The sequence below is a fragment of the Crinia signifera genome, chromosome 3 (assembly GCF_055691185.1).
Source record: "Crinia signifera chromosome 3, ASM5569118v1, whole genome shotgun sequence".
Lineage (NCBI taxonomy): Eukaryota > Metazoa > Chordata > Amphibia > Anura > Myobatrachidae > Crinia > Crinia signifera.
Window position 1 is genome coordinate 280,755,131 of NC_139219.1, and position 26,923 is coordinate 280,782,053.

Consider the following 26,923-nt stretch of genomic DNA (forward strand, 5'->3'; position numbering starts at 1 on the left):
CGATGCAATTTAGGACACCCCCACTGTCCACGTTTAGCACACCCCCTACTATCCACGTCACCCCGAAGCTTGGCCAGTGGACGCAATACGCGTCCTTCCGACCTGTTCATACCCCCACTATCCACGTCGGCTTGGAGTTGATTTTATAAAGTGTGGCGAGCCACCGAGCCCGAAGCGTGGCAGGCGGATGCGGAAAATTAGCCTGAAGCGTGGTGAGCACAGTGCGCTCCAAAGATTACTTGATGTGTATTCCAAGTCCCCCTCGCGGGGCTCGCTGTGCTTGCCACACTTTATAAAATTAACTCCACGCCGATGTGGATAGTGGGGGTATGAACAGGTCGGGAGGACGTGTACCGCGTGCGCTCGCCACGATTCGGGGTGACGTGGATAGTGGGGGGGTGCTAAGTAATAGTGGGGGGGTGCTAAATCGCATCCACGCAATCAAATCACATTCGATTTGCGCGCGATGCGATCCACGGGCAGTGGCACCGTGAAACTACACAAGTACCATCACATTGCACGCAAATGCGATGCGATGCAATCCGACTATGCCTACTACGTTGCGCAGACGGGCGCCATGATAATACACAAGTACCAAACTTTTTTATCAAGTGAAATATAAGGGGCAAAACAATTGTAAGCTGCTTGGCCACAATGTGCTGATCCAGAACTGTGCAACACATCCAGCAACATCACTAGCTTCTCCTCGCATCCCGTGGCAAGACCTCCATAATAGACACAAATGTGTTCATGTCTTCTGATTAAATCAGCTCCATAGTTGTCACACTCAATGCAGGCACTGGCTCTAAGGAGAATGACCAAGCTTGGTATTCATCTGGGAATAGCAAAGGTAAGCAAACTGAATAGAAAAGAATAGACTGGTCAGGGGCTCTCTATTCAACAGAGATATATGCTAGAAATGCAAGTAACTGTCCTTTTTTATTAAATATATACAATATTATGCAAGTTTTTGTTTTCCTTTTTAAAGGATCTGTCTATCTATTTATCTATCTTATAAAAATTATGTTTTATTTATTATCAGTTTCTTATATAGCGCACACATATTCCGCAGCGCTTTACAGAGACTACTTGAACATTCAAATCAGTCCCTGCCCCCGTGGAGCTTACAATCTATATTCCCTACCACATGTACACACACAGACATTCACTCTAGGGTTAATTTTGGTTGGAAGCCAATTAACCTACCAGAATATTTTTGGATTGTGGGAGGAAACCAGAGTACCCAGAGGAAACCCATGCAAGTACGGGGAGAATATACAAACTCAACACAGGGCCATGGTGGGCAGTACGGATGGTGTAATGGTTAGCATTACTGCCTAACAGCACTGAGGTCATGGGTTCTATTCCCACCATGGCTCTAGCTGTGCGGAGTTTGTATATTCTCCCTGTGCTTGTGTGGGTTTCCTCCGGGTACTCCGGTTTCCTCCCACAATCCAAAAATATACAGGTAGGCTAATTGGCTCCCAACAAATTAACCCTACAATGTCTGTGTGTGAGTGTACATGTGGTAGGGAATATAGATTGTAAGCTCCACTGGGGCAGGGACTGATGTGGACGGTCATATATTCTCTGTAAAGCGCTGCGGAATATGTGTGCGCTATATAATTAACTGGAAATAAATAATGGTGGGAATGGAACCCATGACCTCAGTGCTGTGAGGCAGTAATGCTAACCATTACACCGTCCGTGCTGCCCCAACTGTTTTAGGGCAGCATATACAGTATCTCTGTTGAATACAGTGCCCCTATCAGAGTCTCTTTTCTCTTTAGTTTTTTTTACTACTATTAACATTGTTTGCCAGTTATTCCAGAGATTTTCAATTTCTACATACATACCTTTACCTAATTCCATATCATGTGCAGTTTTCCCTACATCTTTTGTTTAATAACAAAGGTAAATCACATTCATATTCAAATGCTAATGATGACTTATTTGACAATGTGCAGTTACAGTATGCTGCTAACTAAGCTGTACTAAATGCCAGAATCCCTTACAAATAGCAGATAATATGAACAGACAATGGGCAGTATTCAATGAGGCTGATTCGCCATGTTTTATGGCGATTTTGTGCTATTTTCGTGCTGTACGGCGATTTTTTGACTAAAACGGTGAATCACCCTATTCAATGACCAGATGGCGAATACATTTCAAGGTTTTTATCGCCATGATTCACCGAGTAGCAATCGCTATCTTTTTATGATGAAGTTGAATGTGAACTTTTAAAATAAAGTGTTTTGTTTTTTATATTTGGTGTCAAAAAATCAGGAATTTTATTCTGAGGAGGGGCATGCTATTTTTATTCATGTGCTGTAAGCACATGAATATATATTTAATAAAAAAAAAAAATATATATATATATATTTTTTTTTTTTTTTTACACAGCAGCCAGCAGGGGGCCGGGAGCCGAGCCGCTCATTAGATATTCATATAGTCACTGCACCCGATCATTACATATGCACGATCGGGTGTAGTGAATACCCGGTCCCCTGTTGGCCATCCCGGGGGGGCTGCCTGGCTCCCGGGGAGCCCACCTCCCCCCCACAAACGTTCTGGGGCAGGCAGAGAGACTTCCATCTCCATGCCTGCCGCCGTCCTCAGGCTCCCTGCGGCATCACCGCAGTAGTTAAAATTCGCCGGTCAGGGGCAGTGAGCCCCTGACTCGTTGAATACTGGAGCCGGCGAGGTTCCGGAACGCGGCAGGCAGTGGCGAATGTGCAGCGAATCCTAAACAGGATTCGCTGCACATCGTCAAAATTCCCATTGAATACTGCCCAATGTTTCCAATGTACTAGTAAATATATTGCCAATACAAATGTATGTACTGCAGCATATAGAATTAGTTTTAGTTTTATAGATTGGCTGCTATAAGTGTAATTACGTGTCTGTTTTCCTCCAATTATCTGATTTATTGGGATGTACTGTACAGTACACACAGACTATTTTGGTGTCCCAAAATAAATGGTGCAGAGTCATAAAATACTGAGACGTGAGTGTGGTATGGTTCCTCAACCAGCAGCTGGCTGACAACTTTTAGACTGGGGGCAAATGCATAAGTTTCCCTGACATTTCTACCTGCGCGTAGCAAGGGAAAACGCAGGATTATTAGAGGGGGGATTCCAAATGTAATAAAAAAATCTCCCATTGGAATAAGTACGGGAGTCTGGGGGAGTGGTAACAGCCCTGAAAATTGGTCTTTTTATACATTGGATACTTTATGGAATACAGTATTAATATTTAACAGTACATATGGTCTATAATATGGGCTGTTTTAAACATTTAAATAAGATAAGCGGTCAGGAAAAGGTTAAACATATCATAATAAATACTTAAACATAATAGAACCAGTACTGTACTTTTTAAGCACACAATCTCCCACTTCATGGTAAGGCTCCTGTCTCTTCCTCCTGGCAGATACTCTCTTGTTTAGACATCAGATCCGCACATACAGTAAATGTGGTAGAAGAAGCTGGTACACTGGGCATGTGCAGAAGCTCTGCTCTGTCTCTTACACTGCTTGATGTGGTGGTAGCTCTATTGATCGTATTATATACCAGTGCTATTGTTCTCATAATTTAAGGCATTTGCCAAGAGGAGGGGGTTTCCAGGCAACCAGAAATTGTGCATTAATGATGATTGTGATTAGTAGAACCTTTGGATAGGGCATGGGTGTGGCACAAATTGTAGAAGATCTTGCATACATACACACCAGGGCTGCACTGAAATATGGCACATTAATCCATTCCCTTTACTATTGTGCATTTTGGTTAACTTTGAATGTGGCGACATTCTGTGTTAAGAGTTGTTTAACTTTGCACAACCATCAGGAATCCATCATAACTTTTAGATATTACATTTTCTTTCTTTTTTCCATGTATGAGGCATATACTTAATGTTCCTTTATATCAAAGCCTGGAGAGAAATTGAGATTGAGTTTTAGCAATTTTAAACTGGTTTACAATAAATGGTGCTCCAACCAATCAAAATCCAAACTTTTGTGTGAAAAATAATAGTGAGGAGCTGATTGGCTGAAGCACCATTTATCATACACAATGAGTTTTAAGGAGCTCCTGGCCATGTCTATGCCTGCCCTAGCACAGGACAACTTAGGGATCCTGCTAGACAATTTTAAGATCACTTTGCCAATGAGGGAATTCACCCCTGGCTTGTCCCAGCGCAGCACACAGCAGCGTGTGATGGGCTTAGAAGGGGACTGCTGCATCTGAGCAGGATAGAAGTGTTACTGGTGGGTAGAGAGGAATTGCCCTGATCGCCTGGATCCACCCTAAGCAGCGGGAACTTTAACCAATTCATTGGTGTGGTTGATATATGACTGGCAACACTTAAAAGATACATTCTTTAAGCAACACACGCTACGTTTTGTGTCCCAAAGTAAACATTCCATGGAACAGTTTGAAAATAATGGTCATCTACTGAGATTATACTAAAATAATGTCTTCCCTCATTAGCCCATGATGTAGAACATATAAACATGGTTCAGAACCCAAGTAAGTAGAGACAAATGTATATGTTCTATAAACCATGCAGAGGAAGAGGTTAGGAGGACATACGGAGAATGAGATAAACGAAATGGTATTTTGCGACATAGGCCTCCGTATATGTTTTTCTAGTTGGTATGTGCAGTGAAACAGTAAAGTAAACTGACATTGAGGTCTTTGATGTTTAACCCTGGACGATGTTCTTATGCAAAACCAATTGTGACCAGAGTTTGTACAGCAGAATTTCTCTTGGACGGTAGCAAAGTCCTGGTGCGTCCATAGAGAAGGAGTTCTAGGATACAAGTGGAACTGAGGAGGTGAGCTTACATTTCACACATGACCTGTTCTACTACCATGAGAACAACTTTTTAAGTATATTATGGCCACTACCAATACATAACTATGTAGCCACCTCTATTTGTATAATGCTGAAGCAATTTTCTTCTCTCGCCATTTTACATTCTGCATTTTAAATACATCCACAGGCATTCTAGATTCCAAATACATAAATATGGGTTCTACAGTTTATCTTGGGGGAAAATAAGGAATTTGTTAGGAATATTCGGTTTCTGTGTGATCATACATTGAGCGTATTATTGGATAATGTCTCTGTCATTTCTCCGTGTGTTGGTCTAGGCTCCAGGGTGAACGTGTTAATCATGAGTAAGTCGCCTTTCCAAGTCTGTGCCTTGGTCCTTGCCGTGGTTGGAACTATTTGCACCATTGTGTCCACTGTCTCCAGTAAATGGAAAACTTCCAGCAGCACTAGTTCTATCATCACCTCTGCCTCGATATTTGAAGGGCTGTGGATGAATTGTGTGGGCACCTCGGTGGGATCTGTGCAATGTAAGAGGTTTTCGTCTATCTTCAGTCTGGCCAGTAAGTGTTGTATCTGTTGTTTCTAACATTATAGTAATATGTAAATCATGGTATTGTATGCAACATATATATTTTCATTTATGCTATTTATGTATGCTAGTACATGCTAGTATGCTAGTTGTAGTATATATCAAGGTTATAAACCCAACATTTTTAGTGGCTATTTATTTTTTATGTGATTTTTTTTAAAACTTAACATGAAAATGTTTTAAATACCCAGTATCAGCATAGAGATTATGGGGATCAGATATTGGAAATGTGGGCTTCACAGCTAACGGAGTTTAGCTTCCCACACATTACTATTATATTACTGTTGTTGGCAACCAGTGTTTATTAGATCCAGTGCTACGATATGTGGTCTTTAGGTTGGGATACGGTCAATAGGTCTAGCAGCATTAGGTCGACACCACTAGGTCAACATGCATGAAGGTCTACATGACTGATGGTTGACATGCAGGAAGGTTGACAGTCAAAAGGTCGACATGGGGTTTTTCAGGGTTTTTTTGAGCCGACTTGTGCCGACAGGTGATATTTCATACCCTACCGTCCATTAGGGTGTGAAGGGAAAATAAATAGTGCAGAGCGCAGCGAGCCATGCGAGGGGACGCTGTGCTACGTTTCAGTGTCCATGTTGACTGTGTTGACATTTGGGTAAAAAAAGGTGAAAAACAACCATGTCGACCTTTATACTGTTGGCACATGTCAGCTCAAAAAAAAGTTGGAAACCCATGTTGACTTTTTTACTGTCGACAAAGCTATTGTCAATGCTTGTGTCGACCTTCCAACCCTGTCGACCTATTGAATGTGTCGACCTAAACCACATCGGCATTCAATAGTTGACCCAATGCACGTCAATAGTTGACCCAATGCATATGTGTCAACCTAAAGGGTATGGATCATTGGATAGACAACAACTAGGTCGACAAGCTTTAGGTCAACACCACTAGGTCGACATGCATGAAGGTTGACATGACTGAAGGTCGACATGCAGGAATGTCGACATGACTGAAGGTCAAAAGGTCAACATGGGTTTCTCACTTTTTTTTTGGGTGCCGAAAGGCGGTATTTCATACCCTACCATCCACTAGGACGTGGCATGAGCAATGCGAGGGGACGCTACACATTGACGATGTCCAGGTCGACAAAAGATGAAAAACCCATGTCTTAGCCATGTCGATCTATTCCATGTGTCGACCTAAGCCATGTTGACCTTCAGTGGTCGACCCAATGCATGTCGACCTGATATGGGTAGCCAGGCCCTATGACCCATACCCAGTGCTACAGCTGTATTTGCTACAACAATGGGCCCGATTCATACCCGATCGCACAGTCGCTAATTAGCACTGAGTTAATGTGATCGCTGTGTGACTGGATATGTACGGCTACACGTCTATTCGCAGCCATGCGAATATGTCCAATACCCCTCGTACCAGGCTCACCATCTAATGAGTTTTATCTGGGTCCTGGACTTACAGTACTTGGCGGTACAATGGAAAAACGACGGACGTCACACACCCTCGCCTTAAATGCTCGGACATGCCTAGCATTTCCCCGGAAACTCGCAGCGGTTTCCGTGACACACCTGCATTTTTCTTAGCACTCCTACTAAGGGACGGTATCCACCCCTAGACTCAAACTTCCTGTCAACAGCCTGGCAAATGGCGTGCGTATAGAAAAAGTTTTCGTCGCAGGATGACGCATTAACCATAACCATGAGTAGTGTATCGTTAATCGTTCGTCATGCAAATTCCCAGCTGTGCAATCCGGTCTGAATTGGGCCCAATATTTGGAATTAGAATTATAAGGCTTTTATGGAAAAAACTACTGTTTCATATTAGTATTAATATTATTTTAAAACAGAACCTTTATTGAATATTATTCTGAGCTTCATGTATCAAATCTTCCGATCACAGAAAAGAAAAAAAAATTACGTTCTAGGCCATGAATATAGAAAGCTAATAGCTGGCACCCAGATACAATATTACATTTGTTTTCATGAACCTTTCAAGTAAATAGAGAGAAAGGGTGACTGTATCATTACCTATTGGTACTTTTCTAAAAGCCTATAGAGGCATACACACGGTTCGATGCGGGGCCGTCTATATCGACTCGATATTGACAGCCGCGGGAACCCAGCAGATGCCGGCATCAAAGAGGAGGGAGGGATGGACAGACGGACGGTGCAAGGATGGCGCATGGGGGGAGGGGATGCTGCATAGAGCAGATGCTTCATTGTCAGTCAGTGTCACGTGCCCACAATGTGCCAATGATTCCAGAAGCTAGCTGCTTCATTGGCTTATACTCAGGGCCGGTGTAAGGTTTAAGGTTTATTGGCACCCTAGGCAAAACTTCTAACAAGTGCCCCCCCCCCCATATGCCACCAATACCCACTTTCCAACCCCTTAAGGCAGGGGTGGGGAACATTTTTGTTCCAAGGGCCATTTGTATGGGGAAAAAATCCTTCGGGGGCCATCTCTTACAAATTTTCCTGCAGCCACCCCACGCGCTGGCGGCTACCGCTGAATAGGCCTTACATAGGTCTCCGGCTGCTGTTGATTATGAGGAATCTCGCCAGAACTACCGACCTCTCGCGAGAATTCTCCTGCACTTGACTCCCGGCAAAGCCGCCGGGCGGGTGGTCGGGCCACTCAGACCGGCTACGGGGGCCACATATGGCCCCCGTGCCTGAGGTTCCCCACCCCTGCCTTAAGGCATACCTGCCTAACATTCCAGAATGGCAGGTAGGCTAAACAATTGTGAGGTCCTCCCAGCCCCCTGGTGAGGTGTGCAAGTGCCCTGCTTTCCCTGGAGGCCCCCCACACCCTCCCCTTTGCCACCCACAACAGAGTACAAGGAGGAGGGGGCAGCAAGTAGGGAAGTATGCCTCAAGGCAAGGTATAGGGGTGAGATCTTAGAAGTTCCACAGCCGCCACCTGCATTAAGTACAACAAGGATCCTTATAGACATCCTTAATTTTTTGATAGGCAGACTTGGTGGCGCCTTCCCGGGCACTGTAGGCAGCTGCCTAATAGTAGAGCCGGCCCTGCTTATACTAGCAGTTTGCCTAAGGAAATCATTGTTAGGGGGCACCCAAAACACTTAAAAAATGTCTTAATATCACTTATACAAAGTCTAATTTTTACGTCCCAATGGTACAAGCACATATTGAGCTACAGTCACTGATATGGTGGAGAAGCAGACAGCTGTGCCTCAGTGCCTTAATAACAGAGATGCATTGTGATGTGTGCGATGAGCTCTGACATCACATCTCGCCTCACAATCTGGGGATAAAAGAAGACGGTGTCCCCACTTTACATCTGCAACAGTAAGACGATTTGGGGTTGTGGGAAAAATACCTCAGGGTGGACGACTACCACCTCTCCGATGGAGGGGCATTGTACCTACAGGGGAAAAACTCATGTTGACCTTTTGACTGTCAACCTTCCCATTGTCAACTTAATGCTTGTATCAACATTCTGACCCTGTCGACCTTAACCATGTCAACCTATTTCAGGTGTCGACCTAACTCCTCTCTACCTAAATAGGATCGTCCTAATGACTGTATCCCATTCCTATGAAGGTCAACATACATTGAGTTGACCTCTGAAGGTCGTCAGGGCTTATGTCAACATCTGACATTGGTCGACATGGCTAAGATCGACAGTGTCGGAAGGTCAATACAAGCATTATGTCGACAATGGGAAGGTCAACAGTCAAAAGGTTGACATGAGTTTTTCATGTATTTTCGAGCCGACTTGTGCCGACAGGCGGTATTTTATACCCTACCATCCACTACGGCCTGGTGGGAGAATATAATAGTGTGCACCGTGCCCGAACCATGGCGAGTCATGCGAGGGTGGAGGAATACCACCTCTTCGATGGAGGGGCATTGTATCCAAAGGTGTAAGGGTGCCACAGAAGCTGCTGTTGCACCTGCAGAACATAAATAGGTGTCCTGTGCCTGTGTACAATCTCTGGGTGACCCTTCTCCCCCAAAACAGTGACTGCTGCACCTGTCCATGTCTCCAGGAAAATGGCCCCAGTTCCATCATTATTACCAGTGCGCCTACCCTGGCATCATTTGTGTTGCGGGAGCGGAGCAGGGTGGTGGTGGTGGTGGTGGTGGTGTGTTGTGGGAGCGGAGGGAATGGGGGGGTGTGTTGTTTTGCGGGTGCGGAGCCGGAGGGGGGGGGCCCGGACTGAGGGTCAGTCCAGGGCCCCAAAATTACTAGTGGAAGCCCTGGCCGCCAGCATTGCAGATTTGCCTCACAACATACAGAGATATACAGAAAATCAATGTTGTGTGCAAATGTACTAATCACATAGTTAATGCATAAACACTGAAAATGTCATTTACGGTAACTGTATGGCCAGAACCTCAGCTGTACGTAACACTGGACAATTTTGTAGAGTGGTGTGTCATAAGTGCCCGACAGTGGGGATTCCGATGGTCAGTATCCCGACATCGGAATCCGACTGCCGGTGTCCCGACAGGGGGGCGAGTGCAAGGAAGCCCCTTGCGGGCTCACTTCGCTCGCCGCGATTCGGGCTCGGTGGCTCGCTTCACTCGCCACAGGTTCTATTCTCCCTCTATGGGGGTTGTGGACCCCCAAGAGGGAGACTAGCCCCTGTAAGTCGGGATCCTGACTGTCGGCAGTTTAACAGTCGGGATTCCGACATCGGAGTACTGTCGGAATCCCAACTGTCGGCAGGTCATCCGGCACCCTTTCTAGAGAGGGCATCCAGCTAGGACGGAAGCTGTATTTCTAAATTTATCCTTTTACTTCTACTTTATTTTACATTTGAGCAACACTCAGTAATAATTGACTTGATTATCTTGTCAGGAAGGAAAACTAACAAAGACAAATGTTTAAAAGTTGCTAAATGTTTTAAATTGTGAGTGCTTTAGATTCTACCATAGAATCTTTAGTTTTAATTTGAACTTTTACACATTATAAAGATAAAATACTGTATATTGTATAGCATATGTTTTGAAACTTGCATAAAATATGTTTTTTAAAACTATGAATATATTACAAGCATCTTAAATATGTCAGGCTCAAATCTAGGTAGCAAAAATTAATTTAATATTACAGATTTACTGTTTCTTTCTGCTAAATGTATCTCGGGGGGAGCAGGGAATGCAGAAAACATCTGCAAATAAGGATTTTAAATTGCACGTTTCCTCCAACTGATGAATAGAAATTGTTTTTAAACAGTCTGAGACCCACGGGAATCACACAGATAAAACTGTGATGGGAGAAATTGAAACATGGGAATATATGGGGAATAGATAAATGATGTTTGCATTAACATTGTAAAAGCTAAAAGTATTGAGTAAGAAAAAAAATAATGGTGAATTTGAAACTCATTAGTAGGTATGCAAGGACATGATAATTTAACACAGAGCAAGAAGCCTGTTTGTCATAGTCATTACTGGTGAAGCTTAGCTTTATACTTTGTGTTATAACGGCACACAAGCCAGAGAGACACCAAAAGACTTACCACTCAGGTAAATAACATTTTTACTGCATTAAAGTGAAACAACTACGTTACACAGTGGGAGTCGGGGCCAGATTAACAATAGGGCTCCATTCATCCAAATAAAAATAGTCCCATCGTCACGGTGGCATGCCTTCCTGGCCACACTCAACCACAAATCATAATGATTAAAATTGTTTTTCTAATTTTCCCTCAAAATAATGCATTTTTATGTATTTAAGGAGAAGGTGGGGATCAGAGGCGTAACTCTGGGAGGCAATGGAGTCATCTGCCGCCAGGCTCCTGCTCCCAAAGGGGAAACCTCTCCTACCCTGCAAGTTTGAATCAGTTAATTAAAAGCTGTTGATATCGCTTCTGTGGCTGTTTCCCCATCCTAATTCATTTTTGCAAGTGTCCCACCCTGTATTAGAACCCATGGCCTGTCTAACTGGAGACAGACACCTTACTGATTGAGCTATATGGGGGGGCACCAATATTTATCTTACCTCCGGGCAACTGGGACGAACTTACGCCACTGGTGGGGATGATGGTGTAGGGTGTAGTACATGCCCATGTACTGTAGCTCTGGCCAAACCTACACAACACTGGCCACACCCATACAGCACTGGTCACAGCTCCTCCCCCTCCTGCTCCTGCTCCTTACTCCGGCCATGGTGGTTATGCACAGGTGCAGCATCTCCCCCCATTCTCCTTGAATAGATTTGTGTTTAAAACATAACATGTCATATGTGTGCCTCAGAAATGGAATCAAGATACAAATTCAGTGTAGCCTGATGTGCCCCTACACCCTAGAGATTCCAGGCATCATCATCAACACCATAATGAATGATGGTTTAATGTATTGTTTAGAAATGTTGGGGGCGTGGCTTGGCAGCCATCGAGAACGGCCGCATAAGCACTGAGCTCCTGCTCCATCGCCGGCCTGGACGTCTCCCACGCCGGTCACAGCACCCCAGTACCGGACCCAGACTCTCCTCTGATCCCCCCCAGTGCTCCGGTCACCTGCTGCCCCGTCCGCGGAGCCGGGAAGCGCTTTTAAGCGCTTCTGCAGGTTGCGGCCTAGGCGAGAGGCCGGAGCCGGGACCTCGATTTCGGACCAGACGCGGGCGCGCACCTCTGGAGCGTCCGCGGCGGCCGAGAAACAACACCCATCCACGGGTGACAGCCCGCCTAGACCCACGGACAGCCCGGGGAGACCCTGGACCCCCGACCAGACCCGCTCTCAGCACACAGACGGCGGCAGCCAGCTCAAGGCCGGAGGCGCCGCCATCTTGCCCAGCGCAGCACAGGGGAGAACCCCTGCACTAGCTCCAGCAGCACCCTCCGCCACAACAGTGAGTACCAGCTGGGCTCACCCCAGCAGCCTGGACCTCCCAGACAACCAGGGACTGCCCCACTGTACAGCCATATATCATAGAGGGGACCCCTATCCCCCCCGAGGGGAACCTGTACACTCCAGACCGGGACAAAACCCCCCCAGCACCCTGCCCCCCAGCTGAATCTCCTCACCAGCAACTACTTGTTCTGCAAACCCCAGAACCCCCTCCCTGCTGCACAAACTTACAGCCTCCTAACTGGGGGACTCCCCATCCCCCCCTCTCCACCTACAGCCCACGTCACCCAGCACTCCTAACTCCAGGAAGAGCCTCCTGATTCTATTCTAACATCTCAGCCACAGGCCCAGATGTGAACCTACAATACATTGGCTGCCACTCATCAACAGAATGGCCCTGAGGATACCATGACTCAGTAACCAGCTATAATCTCCTCCCCCCCCCCGGTACCACCACCATCTATCCATAGCAGCCTACTATCCTAGCAAGTGCTCTCAGACATCACCATGCCCGCCAAAAGGGGCAAACAAATAGTCCCCTCCAAAATCCAACTGCCCCACAAGAAAATCTCCCCATCACCCCCAGCCCAGGGGAACCCTCCCGCTCTGTCCCCCCACGCCAGGGAAGTACCGAAAGACCCAACCGCAACTCCTGGGATGGGTGGAGTAGACTTTGACTCAGACGCTCCTGTGACAATGAGATCCCTCTGTCAAGTCTTCTCGGCATTTCAAGCAGAGCTGACCAAAGACCTGAAGTCCGCAATCCGAGAAGTGAAGACGGAGCTGGTAGCCATAGGGGATAGGACAGACCAACTTGAACGCAGACTGGATGAACTAGTAGAGTCACACAACGACCTGATTGCCTCCTACGACAGTCAACAGAAAGACCTCGAACAGTTCAAGACCAAGATGGCGGACCTGGAGGACAGGTCCCGTCGCAATAATATAAAAATTAGAGGCATCCCCGACTCAGTAGCCAACTCAGAACTTGAAGACTTCGCCACTACCCTGTTCCGCAAACTCCTCCCCTCCGCAGACCCTAAAGACTTGCTGATTGACCGCATACACCGCCTCCCTCGCCCCAAAACGGTCTCCTCGGATCTCCCGAGAGACACACTCCTCCGAGTGCACTTCTTCCCCATAAAAGAGCAGATCCTGAGGGCAACCAGAGAGTCCAAGAATGCAGATAACCTGGGCGGCCTGCAGATCTTCCAGGACCTCTCTCCCGCGACGATAGCCAACAGGAGAGCACTTGCCCCCATCACAATTGCACTTCGAAACCACGACATACGGTACCGGTGGGGATTCCCAGTTAAGCTGCTAGTCTACCACGAAGACTCCACCTACGTGATCTCATCCCTAGACGCCGGGGTTAGACTCCTAATGGACTGGGATATCACAGTCACCAGCCCCAAGGAACCAAGACGTCAGAATCCACCGCAACAAGACTGGTCCACCACCTGAACCCCCCTGATATGTATACCCCGTATTCTCCATGGGTGAACCGGTTGCCTGCATCCCTGTGGTCCTCGCCACCGGGCCGGGACTTGACTGTTAAGTATCTAACCATGTTGACTTTCTTCATTCACAGGATGCACATCAACCCGGTTGTTCTGTTTTGAATTGTTTGGTTACGTTTTGCTAAGATACAAATGCTAGGTCCCTCCTTGTTGGACCCCGTATTTAGGTTTAAACTGTAGGTCTAGTTGCTGACCAGGTTACAGTGTTATATCTCCTCTTTATCGTTCACACTAGGTTTACATGTGAGTGGCGGCTGCCCGTTGCGCGACCCAAGCCACCACCCCGATGTTACCCATACTACTGCACCCCCCTCCGTTCTCCCCACTCTCCTCTGCAGTAGTCATGCAGGTCCAATCTACCGGACCTTTCTCCCCCCCTGCCCCCCCCCCTCCCCAAGCCCTTCTTGCCTCTCCTCCACATGCTCACCTTTTTCAAACTCCCGTTCTCCCCCCCCTACCTCCAATGGACGGTCTAGAATTCCCTCCTAGAGACGAACCCTCTCAACCACCTAACAACAGTCCCTATCGCAACCCCCCTTAAGCTGCTATGCCTAACTTTATGTCCCTAAACGTGAAGGGGTTGAACTCCCCCACCAAGAGACGTTTGGCCTTATCTTTTTTCCACAAACAAAGGGCAGACGTGGTTGCTGTCCAGGAGACCCACTTTAACTCTTCGAACCCCCCACTACTTAGAGACGCAAACTACCCCACAGCATATTACGCTAACGGCCCAACTAAACGGAACGGAGTGGCCATCCTGTTCAGCAAGCACGTTTCCTTCACCCTACAAACCCAGGTGCAGGATAAGAGTGGCAGATATATCATCCTAACAGGTCTACTGGATGACACGCTGGTCACCATAGTCTGCCTGTACGCCCCCAATTCCAACCAAGTCTCTTTCCTGCGCAAACTCCTCCTCTTAACTCAGAGAATCAGGAAAGGCCCCCTGATAACCCTGGGCGACTTCAACTTAGCTCTCGACCCAAAATTAGATAAATCCCGCCCCCCCCCCTCTAGCTCCACGCGCGAATCCGGCCCATCCCTTGCCTTCCGTAATCTCCTCCTGGAGTTCGATCTATACGATATATGGAGATCCAAATACCCCTCTGGCCGCGAATATACCTTTTTCTCGCCAGTCCATAACTCATATTCCAGGATAGATTATATAATTTGTGATAAGTGGACCCTGCAACACGTGAAAGACATAGACATCTTACCCATTACCTGGTCAGACCACGCCCCGGTTACTTGCCAATGGAATGTCCGCTCCTCTAAAAACCCCCCGAGGCCATGGAGACTCTTCCCCCATCTTCTCAAAGACCCCGCTTCCAGACTCTCTATTCTAACCGCCATCGACAACTACCTCTCAACCAATTCCCCCCTAGACACCTCCACCATAAACCACTGGTGTGCCTTAAAAGCAGTTACCAGGGGGGCAGCAATCCAAGCAGGAACTGCCCTGAAACGACGCTCAGCTCAGATCCAACAGGAGCTAGAGACCAGACTGAAGGAACTAGAGGCGCAAAACAAAACATCCCCATCCAGAGACCTCAAAAAGGAGATCTCTAACATTCGTAGTCAGATCCAAAAACACCTCCTAGCCCGCACACAACTGGCACTGAACAGATTGCGCCATAAATTCTATCTGTTCAGCAACAGAGCAGGTAGAATGCTAGCCAGAAAGTTGAGGGCCCAACAAGCTAGGAATAAAATTAAACATCTTACCACACCAGAGAACACTAAAATCACCAACCCTAAGGACATAGCTAATCATTTTGCCCAATACTACTCCAAACTCTACAACTTGTCCTCCGACCCCTCCACCCCCCAACCTTCTGCTGAAACGATATCGACATTCTTAGACAAAATCTCTATCCCTTCTATCACCCCTGAGCAGTTAGACGCCCTTAATGCCCCTTGGTCCCAAACGGAAATCCAGACAGCCATAAAATCCCTCCCACGGAATAAAGCCCCCGGCCCAGACGGATTCATTACCGACTTCTACATAACATACAAGGACTTACTGACACCAACACTGACAAACCTATTCAACGAACTCTCCTCCCTCGGGTCGGCCCCCCCAGAACTTCTGGAAGCACGCATAGTCACGATTCCCAAACCTGGGAAAGACGCCTCCCTCTGCCAGAACTACAGACCCATAGCCCTATTAAATTGCGACATCAAACTGTTCGCCAAGCTGATGGCTATGCGCATCAACCAAGTTCTACCGCTCTTGATCCACCCGGATCAAACCGGGTTTGTACCGGGCAGACAGGCCTCCGATAACACCAGGCGGGTATTCGACTTACTCGACTCCCTAACCAGCGAGCAGGACCTCCTTCTATTGTCCCTTGACGCAGAAAAAGCGTTCGACAGACTGAACTGGCACTATATGCGGGAGGTCCTGCGCCGCTTCGGCTTCTCAGGCCATATCCTTCAGTCCATGCTGACTCTATATAGCTCGCCCTCAGCCCGGGTGCTTAGCAACGGATTTCTCTCTGATCCCTTTCTAATCACAAACGGTACCAGACAGGGATGCCCCCTCTCCCCACTCATATTTGTCCTCTCAATAGAACCCCTGGCCATCACCATACGGAACAACACCAAAATAGAGGGCCTTCAGAAAGGCCCTGATCGACATAAAATTAGCCTCTTCGCAGATGATGTACTATTGTTTATAACCGACCCCATCACCACACTGCCCCACCTCCATTGCATCTTAGACTCATACAGCAGGGCCTCGTACTACAAACTCAACACGACCAAGACCGACGCACTCCCCATCAACCTCTCCCCCCACATCCACCAATTACAAACGTCACACCAATACAACTGGCAAAGGAACTCCATAAAATACCTAGGGATTAATATTCCCTCCACCACTACCAAAGTTTTCGACGCTAACCTTACCCCCCTATTAGACACCCTGACCACCATCTCCAACTCCTGGTCCGCATTCGACATCTCTTGGATGGGTCGAATGGCGGCCTTCAAAATGTCCCTTCTACCAAAATTAATGTATCTGTTCAGGACCATCCCCTATAAATTTCCGGAGAAAGCCCTAAAGACGGCCACAACCATTATGTCAAAGTACATTTGGGCATCTAAACCCCCCAAGATAGCTCGAACCAGACTCCACCTCCCAAGAGCGTTTGGGGGACTCGACCTCCCAGATCTCTGCCTCTACCAGTTGGCGTCCCTCCTAGCCCCAATCAAACGCTTCTCAGAACCCGGCGCACCGACAAACTGGGTCTCCATCGAGCAATCCCTCTCCCCCACCATCCCACTAGCTGACCTCTTCAGAATCCCCCGACAACTCAGGCCGACCTTATCATCCCTTCTCCCGTCCACCAGGGCCTCCCTCCTCGCTTGGGATAGGCTCCTCGCCACCTTAGACTCCCCCACAAATAATCTCCCCTCCCTCCCGATCTCGACCGTAGCTAAATTAATCCCGAACCTTAACCTCAACTCATGGAAAGCCCGAGGCATTAACACCCTAGGGGACATACTTGACTCACACGCTCCACTCTCATTTACCTACCTACAGCACACTTTCCACCTACCCGCATCAGAGTATCTCCACCACTCCCAAGTGTCACACTGGTGGACCTCCTCCATCGCAAAGCTTCCCCGCCCACAGCCCACTCTCCATCATATCCTTTCCAGACCCTTCAACCCCTACACTAAACGGGATATTTCTTTTTGGTACAAGATCCTAATAACACCCCACTCCTTTGTGAAAGCCCCAGCACACCTGAAGTGGGAAGCCGACCTAGGAAGAACCTTCTCCCCAGATGAATGGCGACAAATCTTCACCACATCTTTTGACATGTCCCGCTGCTTGAACCACACAGAAATGCATATAAAACTAATAAATAGAATTTATATGACTCCAGAGCGACTGCACTCCTTCTGGCCTTCCTGCCCCAATAAATGCTGGAGACTGTGTGGCCAAGCGGGGAACATATTCCATATATTCTGGACCTGCCCCCAAATCCTCAAATTCTGGTCAGAAGTATTCGAATTAATCTCCACAATTCTTAAGACCCAAGTAGCCCCAGACCCCTCCCTAGCCCTACTCCACGTCTACCCACAAGAAATACCTAAAGAGAAGAGGCTGGTTCTAGGACACGTCCTCATAGCCGCGCGCGCCACCTTGGTGCAACACTGGAAACAACCGGACCCCCCATCCCTACTACAGGTGATCAAGAAGACAAACCATCACTTCCTGATGGAGTCCGGCCCTTCCCTTAGCACACCCCCGGCTTCCTATGTATCCCCACGGTGGCAACCTTGGCATACATACATAACAGAGGGGGAGGGATCCATACTCCTTTCCCCCCCGACTACCTCAGACCCCCGACAATTTAGCCTCAACGAACCAGAGGAGCCGTGAGATCAGGAGGCCCACCTATGCCCAACCCGTGGGATATATAACTCCCCTCATTGTTTTGATGCTGTTTTTTTTTTTTATTATTATTTTTATTATTATTCTTATTATTACCTTGTTTTACTGTTTGTGTTATCTCCATTGAGCTTAACTCTGAACGTTACCAATACTACTTGTATAGCTCCTACTGTCCTCACTGAGAACCTACCCTATATGTATAATGGCTCACACTAATCCACCCGCTCTGCGCAGCGAGGTGCATGTTTGACTGTTTGACCGTCAGTCCCCCCCCCCTGATCCCTTGCTTCCCTCCACCCCCCCCCCCACCCCATGTTATTGTCCTCCCTACTACCATATTTGTATATTCTGTAATGCAAAACCCTTTTCAATAAAAATTTATTGAAGTTAAAAAAAGAAATGTTAACGTAATGTTAATGTTAAAAAAAGCTTTGACATATTTGGGTCCTGTCAATGACAAAGGGTGTCGTCAACATACAAAAAGAATAATGGGCATTCAACTTGATGTGGATGATTTCCAAGAAGAAGGTATTCTTGAGAAAGTGAGAGTTAGATTACAAGTCACGAAGGTTGACATTCCATTCACTCCTTCATTTTTTCTTTATTCCCTCAAAATATTCCAAAAAATAACAAAGCCAACTATGAAACTTATCTGGCATATTATTAATGCAATGAAGTGTAAAATAGCCCGTGACTGGAAATCCCAAACAGCTCCCTCAGTGGCTGCAGTTATCGCGGCTATTTGGGACACATACCATATGGAATTTCTGTGTAGAATAGTGGAAAGCAATGCACTCTCCTTCTCTGATACATGGTCCCCCTGGCTGGCTTATTATAAAGCCCCTCCACCCCTGACATTTGGTTTTGATGCTCTATTCATGTACAGTATTGAGTCTTCCTCGAAAGTGTATTACAATGAGTTTACTACAATGTGATATCTGTTTGTTATTATGTTATGACTGACTCAACATATTCTTCACTACTGTATGAGCAATTGTAATACTGCCTATTACCCATTCCCCCCTTTTTCCTTCTGTCTTCCCTCCCCCTCCCAATGTCTATCTGTTGTATTATTTCAAAAATCCTTCAATAAACAGTTGAAAAAAACAAAGTGACAGTTAGATAAGGCTTCAGGTGTTGGTGTAGTGATAAGCATTGCTGCCTCACTATTTCTGGGATGCAGTCGGCAGGTCTACAATAAATAGGTCAACCACTATTCGTTCAACAGGTCATAGGTCGACACATGAAAAATGTCATAATGGTCAAAAGGTGTACATGAGTTTTTCAAAAAATTTCCACCAGAACAGGTGTTTTTTCATACTTAATTATCTAAGTGGACATAGAGGGAAGCATGGTGAGTGAATGCAGTACACTTTTACAATGTCTATATTGACAAAAGCTGACATAGACACCCAAAACCATGGGAAACTCATGTTGACCTTTTTGAGGTCCACTACAGTTTCCATTACAACTTATTGCTTGTGTCGACCTTTCCGACCTATACCATGTCAATCTTTTTATCGTGTTGACCTGTGGCCTGTCGACCATTAGTGGTGAACCTATTGACTGTCTACCTTAATTGGGTCGACCCTATGACCCATACACTTATTTCTGATCAAGGCACAATCACAGAGGAGTTTCCATGTTCCCTCCATTATTGCCACCATGATTACATGACTTTCCTCAGTTGGTATCTTTCTGGTTTCTTCCCATACTTCCCAAGTCTCTTGCCTTTCTGTCTGTCATCTATTCCCTGCAATCTACATCGCACTAGTGTTGCCTTGTTCATAATTCAACCAAAAATCAAGTTTGTCAGGCGTTTGAAATCCCAGGATTACAGAGGAAAGTCGAATGACTGAACTCCAAAAGGCCGCAATCCTGGGGAAGTCCCACCATATATGAATCAAAGTTACCTTTTGGGAGTTGCAGCGCCAGCAGAGAGGAGACACTGAGGGGAAGAATTTGTGTGATTATAAAGGATTAATGTGTATGCGGGTGTCATTATTGGCTGGAAGTAAGCCTGCCTAAATTAGGAAGCAAACTGCTCTATTATTCACTACAGTGCACCCCATCACTAATAGACTATGCCCCCTGCATCTGTATAATACATTGGGGCTGCTGTATTTGGTACTTATGTAGTATCTGGGCTGCCGATTTTGTGATTGTATGCCTTACCTTAATGCATACAATCAGATGCGATGCGATTCGATGCGATTTTGCATAGGATTCAATGTTAAGAAGGTCCTGTTCATTTCCCCACTATCCAAGTGGGCATAGAGTTGATTTTATATAGCGTGGCGAGCGCAGCGAGCCACCGAGCCCGAAGCGTGGCGAGCGAAGCGAGCCCCGCGAGGGGACGCATATTTCTTAAAAAGTATTCTGTGTCCCCTCGCGGGGCTCGCTACGCTCGCCACGCTACGGGCTCGGTGGCTCGCTACGCTCGCCACAGGTTTATATCCAACTCCATGCCCACTTGGATAGTGGAGAAAGGAAAAGGACCCCTTTTTCCCATTGAATTCTATGTTAAAATGGACTCACACCATTTTAACATTGAATCCTATGGAAAAATCTTGACCATCGCATCGCATACGATTTGGTCGCATGCGATGCGATACGATGCGATGCGATCCGATTTCTAAATCGGCAGCCCAGATACTACATAAGTACCCTGTATTTTATTTATTTTTATTGCCATATTTTTAAAGAATGAAATGGCTACATTCACCATACTTGTTCTCGGTGCGACAGTTGGTTTGAGCAAAGTGATATTGTGGCATTACTGTACAGTTGTACTGTATGAGATAAAGCATGTGCCATGCCCACTTAGAATGAATGCTGGGAACCTATAAATAACTGAGGTGAGCAGATAGAAGTTTCTGCTTGGAAATCACCTCGGTGTCTCTAGGCTCATGCACCTGGGAAAGGAGATACCTGTACTTTTAAATGTTGTTTCCTATGTGGTGTGGCCACAGAGCAGCAATGACTAATCTGGCTCAACAGACTTTGAACACTTTAAAGTCAAAGCTCCTCCTTAATAATTCACAATCACTAATTAACTGGTAACTGAGGAACAATGGAAGCCCAGGATAGAAACTAGCATCATTTCATAGTCCAATACAATGGCAAGTGCAGGATTTTTAGAGGGGGGTTTCCAAATGTAGTCCAAAATCTACCACTCTATAAAGGTCCATACACACTGGGCGACTATGCCCAGCGTGTATGGACAGTGATGATGACATCATCGCTGTGGGGAAAGCTGAGCGGCTTTCCCACTGCCCGGGGCCGACGGAGGGGGGGAGGACGGCTTTGCATAGCACAGCGCTATGCAAAGCCGCCCTGAAAGCCGCTCATCTGCTGGTATAACCAGCAGATGAACAGCTTTTCCGGTGATGTTGCGGGAGCGTGGAGTCATGACCCAATGCTGAGAAGGTCAGGACCCATAGTTTGAGAACCGCTGGTCTATAGTATAGGCTCAAACATTTAAATAAGATAAGTGATCAGGAAAAGGTTAAACATATAATAAATAAATACGCCAATATAATAGAACCAGTGCTGCACTTTCTAATGCTGTGTACACAGATTTGACATTAGATTTTGACTATATAGTCAAAATTGCATGCAGATCACACAGGTTTTTACCTTGCGATCCCGATGCACGCTCCCGTGACAGCACAAATCGAAACCCAGATAGACAGGGCAGCAATGACTATATAGTGCAAATCTAATGTAGATTGTATGAATCATACTTGCCTACCCTCCCGGAATGGCCGGAAGGATCCCGCAAATTGGGTCCCCCTCCTGGCCCCCCAGGAAGGTGGGTTAGTCTCCCGCATTTTGACCACAGCCCCTGCTCCCCCCTTCCCCGCTGTATAAAATGCTAATTTTCACGGGTCCGCGGGAGGGGGCGGGGCTAAAATGACGCAATCGCATAATTTCACTTAATTTAGCCCCTCTTCCCATCCTCAGACCCGCAAATTAATGCGGCTGCTTATCGTGGGGGCGGGGCTAGGTGACGTCAGCAATTGTGCTTGTTTTTAAGTAAAATATACAATAATGTGAAAAAAAATTTGGGAAGGATTATTCCAATAATATAATCCATGAAGCTAAATTAGCAAAACAAATACGCCTACTAGAGTTTTAGGGCCAGATTCCCTAAGCTTCAAAAGTGATAAAATGGAGAGTGATAAACAGCCAGCCAATCAGCTCCTACCTGCCATGTCACAGACTGTGTTTGAAAAATGTCAGACAGGAGCTGATTGGCTGGCTGTTTATCACTTTCCATTTTATCACTTTTGAAGCTTAGGGAATCTGGCTCTTAGTCACAAATCATTCTACATTGATAATTGCAACGTACTGCATGTGACCAGGCCAAGACACTGCCTGACAATAATAATTCTCAGTGTGGGCCTTATTCTAGTTCACTCTTAGAGGCAAATTCCTTCTCAGATGGACAAAACCATGTGCACTGCAGGGGGGCAGCTGTAAAATGTACAGAGAGAATTCAATTTGGGTGAGTTATTTTGTTTCTGTGCAGGTAAATACTGGATGCTTTATTTTTACACTGCAATATAGATCTCACTTTGAAGTAAAACCCCACCCAAATCTAATTCTCTCTGCACAAGTTACATCTGCCCCACCTGCAGTGCACATGGTTTTGTCCAGATAAGAAGGAATTTGCCTCTAAGAGTGAACTAGAATAAGGCCCAATGTGTCAATACTGTTTTTTCATTATTTTGAATTTGGAGTAAATGAAAGTGTCAGTCATGAGAAGGTCCTGGACAACCTATGAGATAACTAACTCCGATTGATGCCCAGTGTGCACTTTATATCTCCTATGAATCACACCGCTAGATAGAGGCATGGCAATATGTTTGTGTTGTAGACGTAATGAAGTAAGAGCGGTATCGGTGGGTGCGTTGTTTCTGCGCTCAATATGGCATAATGAATCCATTCGCTGAACCTTTGGTCGATCTCCAGGCTGTAGTCACGTGACGCTATGATAACGTACACTGTGACAGAGACTGTTTACTCTGGGATTAGATCAGTCCCACTGAGCATCAATATTCTGTCAAACATTAATTGCTTTTTGCGCTGTTTGTTCTAAGAGATTAGAGAAAAGAGTATTTTCCACATACGGTCGCGTGCAGCCGTTGCGCACCTGCTAATGGAACATTTCATCTTGTATTTATGTGTTATGCTTGAAAGTTGGCTTTAACTTAACTAATCCATTTATACATAACATTGCTAGAAAGGACACCAATCAATACAATATACAGGGTGCGGCAAAACAAAAACACTCAGGGCGGGATGTACTAAAGCAGGGCTGGGCTTTACCACCCACATGGACGCCGAATGGAAATGGGAAATTGTGATGAGGCAGCTGGCCCGAAGGATGGCGAGGAAAGTGTTATACTAATTAGCGGCCCATGTGCTGATGTGTCATTAACACAAAAAAAAACTCATGTTGACCTTTTCAAGTGCCGGCATTTTGTCAATGTCAACCTTTTGTTATTGACAACTTTTTGACTGTCTACCTGGACATTGTCTGTGGGCTGTACCACACCCCCTCATAAGTAGCACATGAATTTCAGGAAAGTTAAATAAAAATGCTGATGTTCTCCTGACAATAAGAATGACCCCTTGGAGGTTTATCACAACCTGATAATTGATCAGTTCTCAGTGATCGATGAAGTAATTGTCACAGAAGCAAGGAATGATCTGGCTTTACAAAGATTTTGACTTGACTCTCAAGAGCCGGCTCATGTTTGAAAATCCTATATCTCACAGATTGTCTGGCAGTAAAGTCACACTGGCAGTATGGCCGGGAAGTTATGTGTTGAACTATCCAACCAAACTCCAAAGCAAATCATTGCATAAAGGCAACTTGTGAACTGCTAAAATGAGGAATGGTTAGAAGCTAGGTGTGGTGGCTGGGAATGGATAATGAAATTGATAGCTTGACATAAATAGTCTTCCAGTAGCATGGAGGAATAAAACTCTCCTCCAGTTTAGGACGATGGGAATATCCACCTTCCTCATGGCAGAGAATGCTCATTGAATTTGCAGGATAGTTGTTGGACTCAGGATAGCCTGGTGTGTAAAACTGGAACCCACTAATCAGATAGGATTATCTTTGCCAGGAACATGCTGCCAGAACAGATCTGAAGTTCATGTCTGCTGAGTTCCAGAGATTCATGAAAAGAAAGGGAATTGAAAATTTTAGTTCACCGTCCACCCAGGCTAAAAGATGTGTACAGACCTTTGTAAGAGTGGTGTATCCATGAGTAAATTGTTGCTTTTTCAACACAAAATATTGTACCCAAATTACCCACTACTTTGTTTTTATCTGAGGTCTGAGTGGACTTAGTGAAGCCAATGTGAGTTTGATACAGTGCACAATGTAACATACCAGAGTTATTTCTGGAGGTTCCCGTTGCCTGCTGGTCTGTGTCCTGTCCCAGGTATTCAAAGAGTCTTGTAGTCCTTGGGCATAGCCATAACCATAACCAATGACAAACCAGGAATGCAGCAACTGACTTTAACAACCAATCCCTGACTATCTACTGCTATAAAGGGACTTCCCTGAGCAGCCAGTGCAATGTTGTCCATAGTGCATGCTGTGTTCATAGTTGCTGTGCTTCTCTGAGTAATTCTGTTGTATCTGCCACTGAAAGTTCACCTCCTTAGTTATCGTAACTAGCACTCTGTATCAGAGCAAGTCCTGTTCCAGTCCAGTTGAATTATAGCAAACCCATTCCAGCTGGTTCTGAAATAAACCTATCCAGCTTCCACTTTACTTCGGGCTTCAGCTGATTCTGAATACCAAAAGTTCTACTCTACAATTGTATTCTTCAGTTTCCAGGTCTTTGTAATGACTGTTCTCTTGGACGAGCTTTCTTCCATCTGCAATTTCCTTTGCACAAACTAGAGTCATCCATTGTGATTCACATCAGCTCAGCATTCCTATCAAGCCACCCAGTCTCCAGCTTAAACCCGTCTTTGATAACCGCTCCCAATCCGGGAACCGAAACTCAAATTTTTGTGACACAGTATAAACAGTTATATTGCTGAGCCACACAAGATTTTGCTGTTGGCCAAGATGTGCGGTTTCTTGATTTCAGACCACATCACAAGTTCAGGTGGGAGGAGAATTGTGGTGATCTGATCATTGAGCCCAGTGTGTTTAAATCTCTGCATTGACCATCATCTGTGATTCGCTACTAAATATATAATAGCAATAAATACATGTTATTAAATATTTTAGCGCTTTATGATATTATTTGGTTATCTCAAAGTCTGGTAAAATACAAGCAGATGTCTTTTACTGGCTTTTTATTACCATTAATATCATTAGAATTAAATGCTGCCACAAGATTACAAGGCTACACCCACACTGATCACGTCAGACACAGGCAAGCTCCTGCCTGTCAGGTTACTATGGTTTTAGTGCAGGATTGCACCTTTGAGCTCTGCTGGTAAATAGCCATCATTGTATATTTAAGTAATCAGTAGCTAAACAATATTGCAACTAATTCATTGATCTAGTTACAAAGTAAAGGGTATAGACATGGAAAGGAAAACAATTATATCAGTTTTGGACTCATTAAGCTTGAGAAAGTATTGAAACATCAAAGAGAAGATAGTTAATAGAAAGCTAGAAATATGAGAACTTTAGGGGGACAGATCAGAGGACGACAGGTAGTTTTGGATCTCCTCAATATTCAGATGGAACTGAAGACTGAAAGAAGACGTGTAAAGTAAAAAGAGAAGAGGACCTAGGACATAGCCTTGAGGGAACCCTATGAGGAGCAGGAGAGAGAGGGAATAGGGGGTGGATGTTGTGATGGGGAAGGATTGGTTGGAGACAGAGGATGAATACCAAGAAAGTACCATGTTGCTGGGACCGAGTGAGTGAAGAATGCAAAGAAGCGCCGGTCAGTTGTGTCACAGGATGAGGACCAAAAAGTGACCAAGGGATTTAGCAGCAAGTTCATTGGTGACTAGGGTTAGGGCAGTTTCAGTGGAATAGAGATAGCAAAAGCTAGATGCGAAGGAGTTAGCTGAGAGAAGGGTGGACAGGTCGGTACAGACAAGCCCGTCAAGGGGAGAGATGTACTAAGCATTTGTGGTACATCACGCCACTTACCCCAACTATACTAAATCACATATATACCAACAAAGAGCAATTTACCTGATAAGATCTGTCCTTTCGGATCAGCGCCAGCCATTCTTCTGGATCTAACCAGGAGTCTGTCAGCCCATGCGCAGAGTGATGCCGGGGGGGGGGGGGGGGGGGGGTTTGCTTGCAGGGATCTGATTGGATACCTTTCAGAGCACAAATCAGAAAGAAGCCCATAGGCTCCTGTAGGGTAAAGCCTGGTATTACTCTCCATAACAACGGCCAGCATTGCCAGGCTTAGTACATATGGGTAATGCATTTTCCATTTAATGCATCCCACCCAAAAATTATAGAGGTGAAGGGAAGAGACTGAACAGTAGGTTGACAGAGAGATCGAATCTTGAGATTTGTTTTTTGAGGTCATGTTGGAAGGCAGAGGGAAAAATGAAAGGTTGAACATTTGGTGAGTTGTAAGCAGACACTAGATACCGGATAGGTAGGCAGAGGATTTGGGAGGAATGGGATGAACTGGGGCTGCCAGATCGCCCATTTAATAAGGATCACACATGCATTATACAGGTAGCCAGACACAGAATCTGTGCATCCACAGTAATTCACATGTAATTCATATATGGTGGAAATTTA

At 45.8% G+C, this 26,923-nt stretch overlaps 1 protein-coding gene across 1 annotated transcript in view; it reads left to right on the forward strand.

The window, feature by feature from the left end:
* The first annotated feature begins 4,735 nt into the window (after positions 1 to 4,735).
* Positions 4,736 to 26,923, forward strand: part of LOC146064585 (claudin-19-like) — a 71,637-nt gene continuing 49,449 nt past the window's right edge. Inside the window, exons 1-2 of the mRNA XM_083178267.1 lie at positions 4,736 to 4,834; positions 5,154 to 5,396. Of these exons, the coding sequence (XP_083034393.1) occupies positions 5,177 to 5,396 (220 nt within the window). The 5' untranslated portion in view covers positions 4,736 to 4,834; positions 5,154 to 5,176. The remainder of the gene's footprint in view (positions 4,835 to 5,153; positions 5,397 to 26,923) is intronic.